Source organism: Uloborus diversus, chromosome 1 (genome assembly GCF_026930045.1).
Source record: "Uloborus diversus isolate 005 chromosome 1, Udiv.v.3.1, whole genome shotgun sequence".
NCBI lineage: Eukaryota > Metazoa > Arthropoda > Arachnida > Araneae > Uloboridae > Uloborus > Uloborus diversus.
The window spans coordinates 171,049,922-171,066,457 of record NC_072731.1 but is presented as its reverse complement, the minus strand read 5'-3'; the positions used below and the strand labels follow the sequence as shown (position 1 = coordinate 171,066,457).

Here is a 16,536-nt window from a genome sequence, read left to right as displayed (position 1 = left end):
TTTCATTACTTTTTTTTCTTTCAATTTTTTTTCCGTATTTTCCAATAACATTTTCTGTTTTTCATAATATTGCAGTACAATCAGACTTTTGTACCGTCTGTTACTTTTTATGAGAACGATATAATGAACCAGGAAGGTTTTTTTTAAACTCATACTGTCCCGTTCGTGGACGCATACAGGGATTTATTTCAGGAGGGGTGGCCAAGCCAAGCATAAAGGTAACTTTTCAAATTGATTTTATAAAGTTATTCAGAATTGGTAATTTTGAATTTATTTCTTGGGGTTTCTTGAATTTATTTATTATTTATTATTACGTTTCCCACTACTTAAATGCGCCCTCAACCCCCTCCAAACTCTTAAAGTGCCCCGCCCCCTTAAATACGCACTTGCCCCCCCCCCCCCCCCCCCGAGCAAAAAGTATAAAGGAAACACTGTTTTAATACCATCTCAGAGTTCTGCTAAAGTCAGCGCGCTAAAATGTCGTTTAGTTTTTAGAAAGAAAGAAAATTACGCTTGATTTACTTTTTAGTTTGTAGTCCGGTCAATTTAGACAATCGAAATAACAAAAATTCCGGGAAAGCTAAATTTTTGTAGAGACCTTGGGTTTAGCATTACAAATAAAGTGCCAAAAGTCCCCGTCGATCCCATGAGCGCTAAAAAAGTTATTTGGGGTCAAAGGTCAAAATTTTAGGTTTTTTGGATTTTTCTCAAAAACGGTAAGTTTTATCGAAAAGTACCTCAGACCAAAGTTGTAGATCTCAAAATTCTCTATAAAAATGGTCCTTATGATTTTTTCTCCAAGATCAAACAATTTTCCATATATTGCCTACTCTCAAAAGACAGCCAGTCATTTACAGAATTCCCTCTACTCGCATGTCCTTGAATAACATCTGACTATTCTATTCCATGTGGCATCGTTCACATACCCAGGGGTGCCCAACCCACTAAGGGCAAAGGTGCACCCCCCTCATCATCGCAGAGATCCCCCCAAAAGCAAGCCTCCCCCCAAATGAAAAAATACCCCTCAAAACAATCTCCCTAAAAATTTCGATGGTGCATTCTGGGCCATGACCCTTCCTAGGTGGGCACCCCTGACGTACCTGCTTCTTTTTGAGTTAAACGTGCAGTTCGAATGAATAAACGTATTTATTACAAGCGTCTACTGTTGTTTGTGCTGATCAATATTTAAGAAAAATGTCACAATTTTGCTTTATTTGCAATAAACTTTGGACTGAAAGTGAAACTGTTGTGCTGGGCAGTCGTGGAATGCCAACTTTAATCAATGCAAGTGTCGGGAGAAGTTATAAGAATGCTGATTATTTAAGAAGTCAAAAGTCCGTTACAAGTCGCGTGGATTGCAGAAAACGATACACCCGGAAAAATTCAATCTCTGCAGCAAAGTGAGGATGAACAGGCCAGTACTTCAAAAGTAAGTCCTTCTCGTACTGTCGTGCGATTAAGTGAATTTGAATCCAGCTTTTGTTTTTAAAAACACTGCTTATTTTGTGGCTGTGAAGTGGATGAGGAGGCTGAGAAGAAGAAAGCGCAGAATTATCGCAGAAAAATTCATAAAGCATCGACTAAATCATACTCAAAATTAAAACGTGCAAGGGCAGCTTTTGTCACACCTCAGAACGATTTTTAGCTAACTTTAAAAGGGATTCTTTGAATGCAAGTGTAGAAAATTTATGAATTTTTCTGAGATAATTCTGCGTTTTGTTCTTCTCAGCCTCTTCATCCGCTTCCTCGCCACAAAATAAGCAGTGTTTTTTACAACAAAAGCTGGATTCAGATTTACGTAATCCCGCTCTAGTACGAGGTGGACTTACTTTTGAAGTACTGGCCATGTTCATTAGGGTGGATTGAAGAAAATCAAAATTTGATAAACGCTAATAGCCCAGAAAAGTTGCCTTTTGTAGAGATATTTGGTTATGCAAAAGGATTTTGACCGCAAAAAACATCTTGAGATGTCGCTCGCGCCTTGAAATTGACCATAAATGAATAAAAACTGGAAAAAGTTATAATGATTTCATCAAATATCAAAATTTGATAAATTTGATGTTGTCGCTCTTAAGAGCAGACTTTTTGTGTAGATTACACATTGTATAAGATCATTTTAATAATAAACTGTATTTTAAAGTTCCACACATGCGTTGAATCTTGAATTTGACCAATATAGTGTCATAATTTAATAACATCGTATTGCTCCGTAGTCAGAGATAAAATATTAGAATTTATGGCTTGTAAAAGTTTGCTTTCATATTAATTAATTCTTATATAGATACGGAAAAAATAAGTAATAAAAGCATTTGTTATCTAGTAAAAAAAAAATTTAATTCTCCACTTAGCCCATAACTTTCGCTCAAAATGTCAAATTTACCTATGATAGAGAACAAAGTTTAAGTATAAAAAATTTTAAATATAAATGTGGCTTGCAACAGCCCACATAAGTCACCCTTTGAAACAAAAGACGTTGCTAATGAAATTTTAATGGGTTTTGAGCCCTCAAACTGTAACCACATTGATTACAATAAACATAAGTTTGGCGTGCGAGTTGAACTATTTTACTTCTCATAATTTTCAGTCTTGATTGAAATTGTGGCTTGATGGTATTGTGGCTTAATATTTCTAGATTCTAATCTAACTCGAATAAATCCATCCCTTCTGGTTAGACAACAAACTGTACCTGACACTTCTTTTTCTTTTTTTGCCTATCGTCTCACTGCTTTAGTATGACATGTGAGGTTTTGAAAACCATACTTCTCAGTAGGTACACCATCAATTTCTTTCAAAGTTTTATCGGAAATCCTCTTTTTGAAAGAGGGAGCTGGCGAGTTTTACCAATTCTGCTTATCAATAAACTCATAGTAGTCTCTCAGCTTCAAAATTGAAATCTGGAATTATAAATGTTCATTGTCTATCTTCGAACTGGTCGTCGTAATCCATCTCAAAACAAGTTCTCTGATGATGGTCATCCGCAAATGCGTAGTGTTATATTTTTTTGATTCTCAAATAAACCAGTTTGCAGAACGAGAGCTGATGATCGAAACATAGTACGATGGCAAGTTTGAAAAATTCGATTGTATAGCGAAAATTTACAATTCCAGATTTCAACTTGAGTTCTTTGATAAGCAGAAGTGGGAAAACTCGGACCATCTTCTTAAAAAAGGAATGTCAGATAAAACTTTAAAAGAAATGGTGCTTGAGGGCATAACTACTGAATTATATGATTTCCAATACCTCACGTTGTACTAAAGCAGTGAGATGATGCGCAAATTGAGATGAAGATGCGTCAACCGCGGTTTGTTGTCTAACCAAGAGAGATGGATTACTTAGAGTCAGATTAGAATCCAGAAATCTTACCAACAATGTATCATTAAGGCCAAACATTGTCAGGAGTCAAGATAATAATGCGACTCGCCAGCCAAACTGTTTTATTGTATGAAATGTGGTTACAGTTTGAGAGCTCAGAAAACATTTAAAGGGGGGGGGGCTGTTTTCAGGGGTATTTTTCTCAGTTTTTGGAGGGGCTGTTGTTTTTGAAGTGGGGGGCTCCGTGATATTGAGGGGTGCGCCCAAGCCCTTAGTGGGTTGGGCACCCCTGGGTATGTGAACGACGCCACACGGACTAGAATAACCAGATGTTATTCAAGGCCATGCGAGTAGAGGGGATTCTGTAAATGACTGTCTGTTTTTTGAGAGTACGCGATATCTGAGAAATGGTTTGGTCTTGGAGAAAAATCATGAGGATCATTTTTATAGAGAATTTTGAGATCTACAACTTTGGTCTGAGGTACTTTTCGATAAAACTTACCGAAAACCTAAAATTTCGACCTTTGACCCCAAATAACTTTTTTAGCGCACATGGGATCGACGGGGACTTTTGGCACCTTATTTGTAATGCTAAACCCAAGGTCTCTACAAAAATTTAGCTTTCCCGGAATTTTTGTTATTTGATCACTATTTTTATCGGGCTATTGGTTATTTCTTCGTTTTTCTAACATGTATGTGAAGGTATTTTGTCTTGAAATGTTATTCAACGCGAACCAGGATCTCACGAATCCCAGGTCACCCGGGCGACTAAAAAAGTACCTTGGCGACTAGTTCTTTTATAATAAAGATCTTTCAAAAAGCCTTAGTACACTATATTTTCCTATAAACTTTGAAAAATAATTTGTCTGATGCCTATTTTTTCCGTGTCCTGGACGATAAGAAAATTTAATTTTTGTCAATCTGTGACGCTAACCCTGTATATGTACCAGCAGCATTAATTGTACGAATTACTCTTCTCCCATACGTATTTTTGTTAACATGTGATTTATATGGCCTAAAAATAAAAGTGTTTAAAGAAAATAAGAGATCAGTTATCTTCGAACAATATCCAAAGTTCTAAGGAACAATAAAGTCAAAAACTAGATTGATTTCCATTAAATTGTAGTAAATTCATAGTCTTAAAGCATTAAAGCGTATTAAATAATGACGAAGATAAGTGTGTTAGAAAAATAGGATTTAAGCTTATATTTTCACAGAACAATAATATCAAACTTATGCACTGTCAAAACTCAAACTACATGAAAATCACCGATTGATTTCAACTACCTTCGAATAATTTTGAAGAAATTGATGCTATTTAAGAAATCAATTCATGATAGACGTTCAAATACTTAAAGATTGTGAGAATTAATTTTACATGCGCACGTAAGTATGACGTATATTCACAATGCATTTTGGGATGCAATCGTACTATCCCGTAATCTTATTGTGACTTCTTACAAATGTTATGTCTCAATTTTTAAAGCATCTCCACTGCTGCCTGATATAAATATTTTAACTTTGCTGGGGAGAATATTGTGAACAACGAGTTATGGCTGTGTTCAGATAGTAATTAATTCTAAGTTTTGTTTACAGTTCTGCCAATCCTTTCGTGGATTAAAGAAAGCTATGTGCCGCCAAGACAGCCGGAGTGATGATGATGTAGATTGGAATCCTGAAATTCCGTTCGAAAATGTATGAGTTACATTTTTATTTTTCTATAATTTTCAACATTTCATCAATTACTATAATTTATGTAATTCTTCTGCTCTTACTTAATTAAATTTTGAATCAAAATATCATTATCATACATCGCGTTTGGGTCAAGTCGATATGTACCAACTATACCCAGTCTATCCTAGTCCTTTGAATTTGCTCCAATGATGTAATTTCTAACTTCATAAGCTACAAAAGGAAAACAGAGCAAAAAACTTATGGCATAAATTTAGCAAAAATCTCTCTCGTAAAATTAATTTCCAAGAGAGCTAATTTGGAAAAAATGTTATTTAAATATTTGTTTTTTATTTTATTTTATTATGTTTTAGTTTTTCTTTCTCGTGCTTTCTAACTTTTTCCCTTTGGAATAACCACCAGCAAAATTTACAGAAGTGGCAGATACCGATTTTTCCTCCTTCCCGTTTTTCTCTTTTCCACCTTTAGATCGTGTTTTCATATTGAAAAAGATATTTGTTTCTAAAACTGTTTAAAATTTATGTGGAATTGCTTTTTCAACGTCTTGTAGCTTAAAATAATTTCAAGCAGTTCATACTTTCCGTTGTGAAATTATTCTTGCTTTAAAGTCATTTCCTACCTTTAATTAATGACATAATAGCATTATTTTACAGGCGCATAGAAGTACGCTTTATTTCAGAAGTATTTATACCACAATTCGAGATACACCACACTATTAAAAAAAAATCCTGAAATTTTACAGTAAAAGTTACTGGCATCCATGTAGCCAGTAACTTTTACCGTAAAATCGTATTTTACTGTAAAATTTTACGGTAGAATAAACAAGAGTAAAAAAACGAAAAATGCGAGCAGCAGGTTTCGATCTCGAGACCTTAGGATTGGCAGGCGGCTTTGCCGCCCACCATACGAGTCGGGTTTTCAGTGCACCGCATCGGTACACTGTACTACCGCATCGAGCGACGGGAAATACGGTGTTATATGCTTTGGACTGTAATTCACGTGGTGTATCAATTAGCGCTGCAATCGTTTATTTTTTTCGGTACAATTTCCTGTAATTTTTTTCGTGTACTGTAAACACTCCATTTTACAGTAATATTTACCATAAAAGATTCCTGAATTTTTAACAGTGCATTTTTACCAGTAACTATTAGCAATCGTCACCATAAGTTAATACTCAAACATCAACACGAAATCATCTAAATTCAGATACCTAATAAAATGAGATCCATAAAAGTCTGCTTAAAGTGCAGGCAAAAAAGAACACCTTCCATGACTTCCTTTACTTTCCGTTTCTTCGATCTCATATGAGTATGCAAAACAAATTTGACATACTTGATGACCGTTAAAATGTTGGTTTTTTCTATTCTTTTTAAAGAAAGACGCAACATATATTATTTTAGTACTGTCATTTCATACAATGTGCTTTTAGCGTAATTAAGCGCAGTCTATGCGGTCGTTATCAATCAGCAAGTTTGTATTTTTTATTAATCATTGTAATGTACATCTCGCATTATTATTCATTAAGGTCACTCTCATTATTCCGAGTTATATCATTTTTCTTCTCTAACTGTATAGCATCGAGATATGATGGAAAATTAATCTTCTTTTATTACAGTGGTTGCAAGTTTTTCCTATGAGGGAGAGAGCAGTTGATAATTTCCGTTCAAGAAAGAAAATAATTTATTATTTTCACTTTTTTTGCAGAAATTAATCAAAGTACTTTAATTGGAAAAGCAAATAATAAAATGGGATCAACAACAGTCAAATTAATTCTCAGCACCCATAAATGCATGAATTACCTTCACTGCTGTCGTGGAGTTTGTTTGTGAAAGTTTTATTAATAACTCGAGGGATTTCTGAATGGATGGGCTAGTCAACGCATGTGAACTATGGAGAGACACACTCGTCTGTATTATCTGACACTGACAGCTGAGTTCTGAACATTAGCATCATTTGAAAAGATAAAAAACAGGAAAACGTTTTAATACTCTGCTACTGAGAGTGAAAAAAGTCATGTGTTTTTGGGCTTAAATATCAGTCAACCAGTTGTATGTCATTGCATTAATTGAACCGTCTTTTTCAAAAACCAGTCAAGCGACAACTAAGAATTAAAAATTCTAAAAAGCATTTTTACCTGCGCATTCAAATTTTTCTGTAAGAATTACAATGTTTTAAACTAAAAGGGATACATATTTAAGTATATTTCTTTCAATAAACAATGTTTTAATCATCATTGAATAATTTAATATGGTGATATAGATGTTTTCCTAAAATTAGCGATTTTGTCACTTGACTGGTTTTTGAAATAAACGATTCAATTAAGAGTTTAGTTTAAATTGAAAGTGTCAAACTGATAAATTGGGTTATTAGCGTTATGCGTCAATGATAGATGTCAACGAATACCTATACTAATTCCGATTTCCAGTGCAAAAAAAAAGGGGGGGTGTTTAAGAAATACTCATTTAAGACCGATAGGCCAAGAAATCGGCATGGGCGAGTGCTTTTGGGTGTCACGTTGTCATGTCAACCTAACTTTAGAACCTTTATAAGGATCGAAACTAAATACAGTTAAAATCTAAGAAATTACTAAAATTTCCTAAGTAGACAAAAATATATTAAATTTTCCTAACAAAAACTAATGAAAAAATAGCGTTTATTTAAGTAACTGAAAATATCAGGTATTTGCTGAATAATAAACGCTGTTGAACATAATTGTTTCAACATTGATATTTTGTAAAACTCAGCATTTATTCAACTTTCTCATGTAAACATAATCATTCAAGTTCTGAGAAAAAAGTCCGTAGCAGCAATTTTTATAACCTTTTAGAAAAATTGTGCATGTAGTTAACATTATCTTACAAAAATAGTCATCTCAAAATAAAAGCTTCTCCAAAAAAATCAGCGATAGACATTCTAGAATCTTTGTAACTGTCGTTCAAACCAGTTCAGAAAATCACTTGAAATATAATCCTTCCAATTAAAAATGCCCATTTCCATTGCTTCCTATCCTAACGTATTTGTTGCACACCGCTATTATCTCCGAAAATGCATGAACGTTATTCAAAATGAATTACTAGTCTTTAAAGAATCCAGGATATGTACCTAAATGTTTTCAAGGGATTCGGAAACCCTTCAACTAGGCATTCCAATTGAAAGATGACGTGCCGTTGCTATGATACGTCAGCTTTACGCAGAAGCAGACAGCCGGCTCTTTCCCTTTCACTCGAAGGATCACGTGAACACCTTACTTGCCATTGAAAACCGAACCTAAAGCTAAGCCTGCAGAACGCGAGATTCTAAAGTGAGTATTTGAGACTGATAATATAAGTTCCAACCTCAATAATAAAGCAGCCGACGATTTATTCATAAATAAAAGCATCCATTTGTTCAATGATAAATTAAATCTGATGAGATCTGTTCGAAAGCCTTTTCCTGAATTTGCAAATAAATATAAAGGAAAGTATTACATTTCCAAGTTTTAAGCTATTGTATCAAATACAATTAAATCTCAGGCGAATGTCACCTCTTTTGACTGTCTCCAAAACGTTCTTATTGCGGAAAGGAGTAAGGAAGTCGTTCACAAATGATGTCACGATTTGAGAGGGAGTAAGTGCAGGAAATTGTGGCAGTTTGTGACAAGGGAGAGGAAGAGGTTTACAAGAAGCGCGACGTCATATATTTTGTACATAACAATATTTTTATATAACAGCCATGGTGTGTAACAGGAGGAGGGGAGGGGATAAAGTGAAGTGTGGCGCTTTGTGACATAGTAAAAGGCTGTCAAATATGTTGAAAAAAGTGCGACGAAATTTATGGATAGCCCCTAAAGGAATGTACACTTGTTTTCTTTATGTTTGTTTGAAAATTAACGAATACCAATTGGTGAACCGGGAACTCCGGAAACTTAATAAGACAATATAAAGGCACAATCAAGGAAAAGGAAGAAATCTATTTCCACTAAAACAAATATCTTTCAATCAATGCGACCAAAACTTTTGGTGAGCTGATAAAAATCTTTTCAGATTTTTCTTGTAATTTTGCAACAGTTCGTTAAACTGCACTGAATTTGATATGTGTGTGGTTTTCAAAATCTGTCCTGAAGTATTTTGTTTTTTCAAACATCTAGCTCAGCATCAATTTACAGCAATCATTCTGAATATCGATGATCAGTTGTTTTGGAAGTTTCAAGAACACAACTTTCGAATCGTAACATTGAACGTACCCTTAGAGCAGGAATCAGTAAACGGAGGGAGCAAGCCCAATCATTGGCTAAGCAAAAGTTTGGGCAACCACCTCAAGTCACTTGACTCAACAACCTCGAATGATTAACACGTTTTGTGTGAAATTAACGAAAGAAATCTTATTTCTCTCTCGACCAATGCATTTCTTTAAAATCTGTCACGGGACTTAGGGTCTTTACATCACGAATGAAAATCTTCACTCCCTCAGTTTTACCTCTTCTTAATGAACGAACCAAGGGGTCTCAACAACGTCGAATGATTGACACGTTTTGCGTGAAATTAGCGAAAGAAATCTGATTTCTCTCGACCAATGCTTTTATTTAAAATCCATCACGGGACTTAATGTCTTTCCATCACGAATGAAAGTCTTTACTTCCTCCATTTTATCTCTTCTCAATGAACGAACCAAGTTGGTCACATGGGTCAGTTTCTCGGGCAGATTTGTGAACCGCAGGCCATAGATTTGGCACTACTAAGCTGCATAATTTACTCCATTAAATTATTACTTTAATCATTTGTGTTACTAAGTGCAATTGTAAAAATGTAGCGCAATATTAATTTTATAACATTTTGAAAATTTGTTTTGTCATGAATTTTTTTCCCCCACAAAGTTTGTGCATCGGTTACTCACTATTCAGGGATACATAAATGCGTTCTTAGTGCCTTCAAATTTTTCTTACTAAACAGCAATTGAATGTTTTTCCCAATGATAACACATCTCTTCATCTGTACAGCTAGAATACATTCGCGACTCCATGGATGAAGAGACGGCCCCTCTACCAGCAAAGGACGAAGCAAAAGCCCGCAAATTATCCGTGCATCGTCCACTGTCGCCAACAGTGAGCGAAGAAGTGGAAGATCTAATCGAACAGTCCATAGAAATTGAATCGAACAAAAAGATGCGCAAGGATCATCTCTCCTGGTTCAGTCTGACTTTTAAAACCCCAGATGCTGAGACAAAAGTAAGCAAACAGCGAAAATCTGTAGAGTAGAAACTTTTTGGAACCTGTTCTTTTGTGTTCCGAGTGTTAACGCGTGTTAAAAGTTCAGCAACTTGAGTCTGACCCAAGGAAACAAATTTTCGTCCGAATGGCTAATTTATTGCAAAAATTTAAACGGAACCTTTTATATGCACGTATCGGATAAATGACTTGTTATGGGAACACAACCGGTAATGGGCAGGTTTGTCTTGTATTATTAGTATCAAGTAAGTAATCGATATTCCAAGAACACGACACTGGGTCCTCAAAATTGCATCTTTCAAGAACATCCCCACTACATTTTTTCCAAAAATCAGTTTTCTCTTTGTTTCGAAAAAAAAAATTCAAAAAGGAAAAAAATGTAATTTTGTTTGCAGTTAAGTTTGGAAGAGTTTCTTCCTTAAGGACGTGACAACCTGACATTGCTGTATCTTATCAAAAAGTAGTTTCAATGGTTTTTACTCATTTTTCAGCCTTTTTTTTTAAATCATATAGTAGGTATATTCTTACCATTAGTTAAAATTCTTAAGAACCGTAATCATCCCCATTGTTAAGATCCTTTTAAGCTGATGTGCCCATAATTCGTCAAGTAAAATGAAATGTTTCAGTTTTGGGAACATATGACCATAATTGACGTTTTGGTCAGTCTCAATCAAAAATATTATAAAGAGTTGATGATAAAACGTAAGCTGAATTAGGCAGGCGATAAATAAAAAATGCTGCAGTAGAATAGTTCTATTAATTTCATTTATTCATTTATTTTTGATGTTGTTCAGACGAACCTTTCAAAAGGGATTTGTCAGTTATTCGTTTTTCTTTAAATTTAATGTTGCTCAAATTGGTAAGTTGGAATTTGATTATATTGTAAGACAAATAAGTGTTTTAGTATGGTTGAGTTTTTTTTTTTTTTTTTCTGTGGTAGAACAAATGAATGCAGCTAGCATGATCATAACTAATTTTTAGTGTGCCGGTAACTAAGCAAGAGTAACCATAACTAGTCAAACCGCTGTATTACGTTTTTTGTCAAAAAAAAAAAAAAAATGCAAATTAAAAATGAGTGAAAATTTTAAAGCTATAAAAGTGCAATTTGTAAGTTCTTGCACCGTGAGAATTAGTTTTTTCCATGAATTAGAACTGCAACAGCACAGTTCAACAACAATCCAGTTAAAAATTAAAAAAAAAAAAACCTTTAACCATACTCATAACTAAGCATTTACCCTATATACATTCACTTATAATTATTTATTTTTGTATACACGGATTAAAATACCTGTTCTAGCTGGGTATAAACAAGTTCAAACCGTAATCATCTCTAAAATAATTTCAATGTCATGAGCATTTGAATGTGCAAACAACTCGAAAATCTTTACTTTAATAGCTTAATTTTAATTTAAAAAATAAATTGACACTTCAAAATCACGTAGTTTTCACCATTTGTGACTATAGCCATAAATTTTCGCAATTAAAAGTTTAGCTCATAAATTGAGTTTTGGAAAAGACGTTTACTGATTGAGTTGCGACAAAAGCTATTAATTAAATCTTTGTATTATGGGAACAAATCGAAATCTCAGTATGTTTTACAGACAGCAAAATTTACGTAATCTGAAAAATCTGTTATCGTTGCAAATATTACAGATTAAGTAAGTTATCTTATTATAGTAGGTATATCGAAATATTTTGCTTTCCCATTCAGCTTTTAGAAGAAATAGGGAAATCATTCCCAGAGAGAGAGAGAGAGAGAAAGGCGAAGCGGAAATATTTCTGACGTATTTATTTTTCTTTTGGTATTAGTTGAGAAAATCCTCTCGAACTCTTCCAGGGAGAAAACATTTTTCATGTTCACATATATCGATTAATGGCCGTCGTAATTATCTCCCATAATCATTAAGATTTACAATTTCAGATCTGGGAAAATGACTTTTGGCATCTGATCTGTCATCTTCATTATTTTTTTCTTTTTTTCAAGATATCGTTTTACAGAATGTTTTCTATCTAGTTAGGTTTCAAAAAGTAAAGGAATCATTTCTGAAATATCACATAAATCTACATAAAAGTTTTAAGAGGATTGTACCGGAAAATGAAGGAACAGTTCTTAAGATCAACGTGTCTCCTGAAACACATAAGTAAATTGAACCTGTAATCATGAAACACGATCTACTGTGACAAGCAAAAACTAAAACTCTTGGGGAAATAAATAGAGTACATACGATCGGCATAAATCGTTTCTTACTGTGGATATTAAAAGTCCGAAACCATTTATAATAAAACTTTTTTTGTTATAAAAAAGGTATTTTTAGAAGGGCTATGGAAGCTCGATACAATACTGATATCTATGAAAAAATGTCTAGATGTTCTGATAAAATACACTTTTTACTATATGAACACTGAAAAAATCCTTTATCGTTTTCACTCCGTCTTTTTCGTTCATTAATAAAGACAGCTATTTCTTTAAGTTCAAGTCACCTCAACTTAAGCGAAATAAGGTTTGTTTGGGTTTTTAAGGCAATCTGGATTGAAATTAAGCTAAGAAAGAAAAGTATATATGACTTTTTTAATTTTAATACTCTTTTATCCATGGTAATTTTTTCTTTCTTTCCTTTTTTCAAGCATATAAAGATATTTTAAGCGTGGTTAATCTTTGTTTAGAAGAATACAACAAAATCCTTTAAATCCAAACCCCCCGCAATCCGAACGCCACAGAGATTAATTACATTTACGATAAATAAAATTAATTTGTCGTAAGGTAAAACCACCCGGAGTTAACACTTTGAAGATTTATTTTTCTGTTTGTTAGCAAAGCATGGAGTGAATTCTCCGTTGGGGAAACTTATAATTTGCCACAAATGTAAACTATTTCTCTATCATAATGTGACAAGAATTAGATTAATAAAATGAATGAAATTCATTAATGTATCTTTATACACAAATGGCTACTTCTGTATGTATGTCCGGGGTAAGCTTCAAAACTACTGGACCGATATTAACAATTTTTTTTTTCGCCATAGATAGCTACATTATCAGGAAGCAACATAGGCTATAATATATTTCTAAAAAACTCTGTTTAAAAAAGGTATGATGGAAAACAGTAAATTTCATGTTATTTCCCCATTAAATGAATAAATATAAAATCCATTGTTATACGAAAATTCGTTGCCTTACAACAGCAATATTAATAGTTATCATAATAAAAATTTTGAATCAAGGCTTCTCTGGAACAAGCATGACATTTGTTGTTTTCTTAGAATTTTTACCCTCATCTATCCCAATAATCGATAACGGAACGCAATAAAATGACAATTGATTTTGACAACAGTTGGAAAATAGAAAGTGTTTATTGTCAAAAATTACACAGGCCTGCAAAATCTGTGTCATAAAAAAGTGATTGTACGGTATTGAGTGACTTTTATTCTTCTGGATGCGCTGATTTCAAGTATGACATCCAATTTTCTCAATCATGAAGACATTTTCACCAATTGGGCTTTAACATATAAGCAGAAAAACATATTTTTTCCTATTCTGAGAGAAAGAATCTTTTCAAAATATAAATAAGTTTATTATTTACACTTACAAACGGTTTTATGCATCTTACATAAAATTGGAAATCAATTACTAAATATATATATTAATTTCATAGAAATAAAAACATAGTTATAATTAATCATAACGATTCAATTCTAACAGAAGGCAATATTTTCAACTGGCGCTGTTTTTGCAGCCAAAGACTACGCAATAATGTTTCTCGGCTTTCTTTTCACCATGTAACCAAAATATCGCAATTAAAATAATCTTTAAAACTTTCGTTAAAATGTAAAATAATCCGCTAACTAAATTAGGTAAATCTATTAAACAGCACAAAAACTTCCATTAGTTTGTCTTTGTTCGCAATTGCAAACACTGGACAAGTTTTGATCGGAGAAAATATTTAGCATCATTTTATGATCCCCAAATATGTCTCAGTATTTGGCGACAATATCTCTTTGACGAAAATTAGTAACAGACAGTTATTCGTGCTTTCGTTTTCTAACTGAATACTATTTCGGTCTTAATACTTATTGCTATTTTACTTTTATGGGTGAATCACATCAAAGCTGGGATTTTTGAATTCTTTCAGTTAAAATAAAAAATAAATGAAAGTAGCGATTGTTTCTCACAATTATTACTGACCCAGGCAACGCCGTGTATTTTTGCAAATTTTTAATAAATAAAAGATACTGGGTCAGTGTTGATACCAAGCAAAAACGAGAATATCTGGTAGTTGACACTGTGAATGAAGAACCATTTTCAGTGTTTTTCATTGCGCATAATTTTGCATATTATGTAACAATCTCATCTTAGTTAAAAATCATCTTTTTTTTTTTTTTAATACGAATTATATCAATTTAAAAAGCGTAACTTCCAACAAGCGTATATGAGTACATATGTATTTTCTTTTCTTTTACTTAAGAATTTTTTATTCTTACTCGTAATTTAACTACATTAATTTTTTGTTTGAAAAAAATGTCTGTATTAATAATAGTTTTATGCCAAGGTAAGCCATCTCTTAAAGTTTGTACATGCATTGAAAGTTAAAACAAAACTAATTTCACTCAAGCAACGCGATGGGAAATTTAATTTCGGCTGAAGTTAGCTCGAAAATTATACTCTTCTATGATTTCTTCAGAAATAATCAGAAGTCAAAAGTTATATTTAATAGGTTCGAATGAATGAAATCATTTAATTAACCTTTAGTTCCGCTCTTTCAAAAATATGTCATCGAAAATTTTCCTTCTTCCGTGAGTGCACACCTGAAAATCGATTGAATATTCGTAAGGTTGGTTGGCTCTTGTAATTAAGGAAGGCTGAATAATGACGAAAATTAATCTTTTTTCCCCCGAAAAAGCAATCGAGACTCGGAACGCGAGTGATTCTCGGAGGAAATAAGTTTTCTACCCTAACTTTTCTAGACGATGAAAAATCGGGATTCTTTTCTGTAGTTTTTACGTTCTAATAAAAAGTACAGTAAGTCATAAAATTGTCTTTCTCTAAATGTCACTGTCACGTTCATCTTGAAGTTTATATGATTAGAGTTGCAAGTAATAACATTCCTAGAGTACAATTTGGTACTAACATTTCAGTTCAAAAAAAACGTTATGCATTATCTCAAATACAATTACTCCTATAAAACAGTATTTTTTATAACAAAACTAGTGGATAAACTTTTTTTTAATTTATTTGTTTTATTTTACTCATTCATTTTATTTATTTAGTTATTTATTCATTAATTTTTGTATATAAATGGTATTATTAGTCGAATATATCGCACTTACAGATTTATGAAATTTTGATTAATACAACACAAAAAGCGTCCGGACATTGCATCCCGAAACTCAAATTTTAAAGTTTAATCTAGAAATTGCTTTATTAAATACCAGCAGTACCCGCACAGCGATGCCCGTGCTAAAAATGTAATGGAAGTTCGCTGAATAAAACAAATTGACGCCCCGTCCCCCTCTGATGTGAAATGATCGTTTTTGTATAAAATGCGTACACACCTTTTCAAAAAAAAAAAAAACTATTTAAGTTTCTTTGCAATTTAAAACTTTTCGTCAAATCATTAAATTAGATTTACTTTTACTTTAAAACTCTATTTAGCGAATGAAGCGGATTTTACTGCAATTTAAAATACTTCGCCAAATAAACAAAAAAAAAAAGATATCAAATAATATCTTTCAAATGTAAACATAATTCCGCAGTTCTATTGTTTATCGCCAAACTTGCCCAGCAACCACGCTATCATAATCCATCCGTCTAACAAAAAAGAAAAAAAAAACATCCCGTGGAACATTCAAAAATCATCGTCAGAAAAAAAGAAGAAAATGTCGTACATTTCACTCGGATAAAAACGAATCAAAAGTTTCTTTTCTTTCAAAACAAATCGCCAAAACAATGAATTGCATTAACGGTTGCTTTAAAACTGAACTGTTTTAAGTGCTGAACTATCCTAGACTGAACTCCCCCCCCCCCTGTTCAGCGCCTAACGTGCCAAGCGACTACGCTACCGGAACCCAGCCCTTTTGCGAGTGAAGCGGATGTTTTTTTCTTTGGCAATAATAAATGTTTCGCCAAACAAACAAAAAGGTATAAAATTACATTAACCGTAGCTTTCAAATTTTTATATATTAAGAGCTGCGTTGCCCGGCTTTACCCGGTCTACCTTGAAAAAAAAAATTGTGTCAAGTGACATATATTCAGCAATTAATTAAAAGAATAACTTAATAACTTAAAGAATAAATAAAAGAAAAAAAAACACCATGCGAAATTACCTTTACAAA

At 33.1% G+C, this 16,536-nt stretch overlaps 1 protein-coding gene across 1 annotated transcript in view; it reads left to right on the top strand.

The window, feature by feature from the left end:
- The window catches only part of LOC129217055 (adenylate cyclase type 8-like), a 233,153-nt gene that overhangs the window by 171,607 nt on the left and 45,010 nt on the right, over positions 1-16,536 (top strand). The window contains exons 9-10 of the mRNA XM_054851300.1: positions 4,909-5,007; positions 9,980-10,207. Of these exons, the coding sequence (XP_054707275.1) occupies positions 4,909-5,007; positions 9,980-10,207 (327 nt within the window). The remainder of the gene's footprint in view (positions 1-4,908; positions 5,008-9,979; positions 10,208-16,536) is intronic.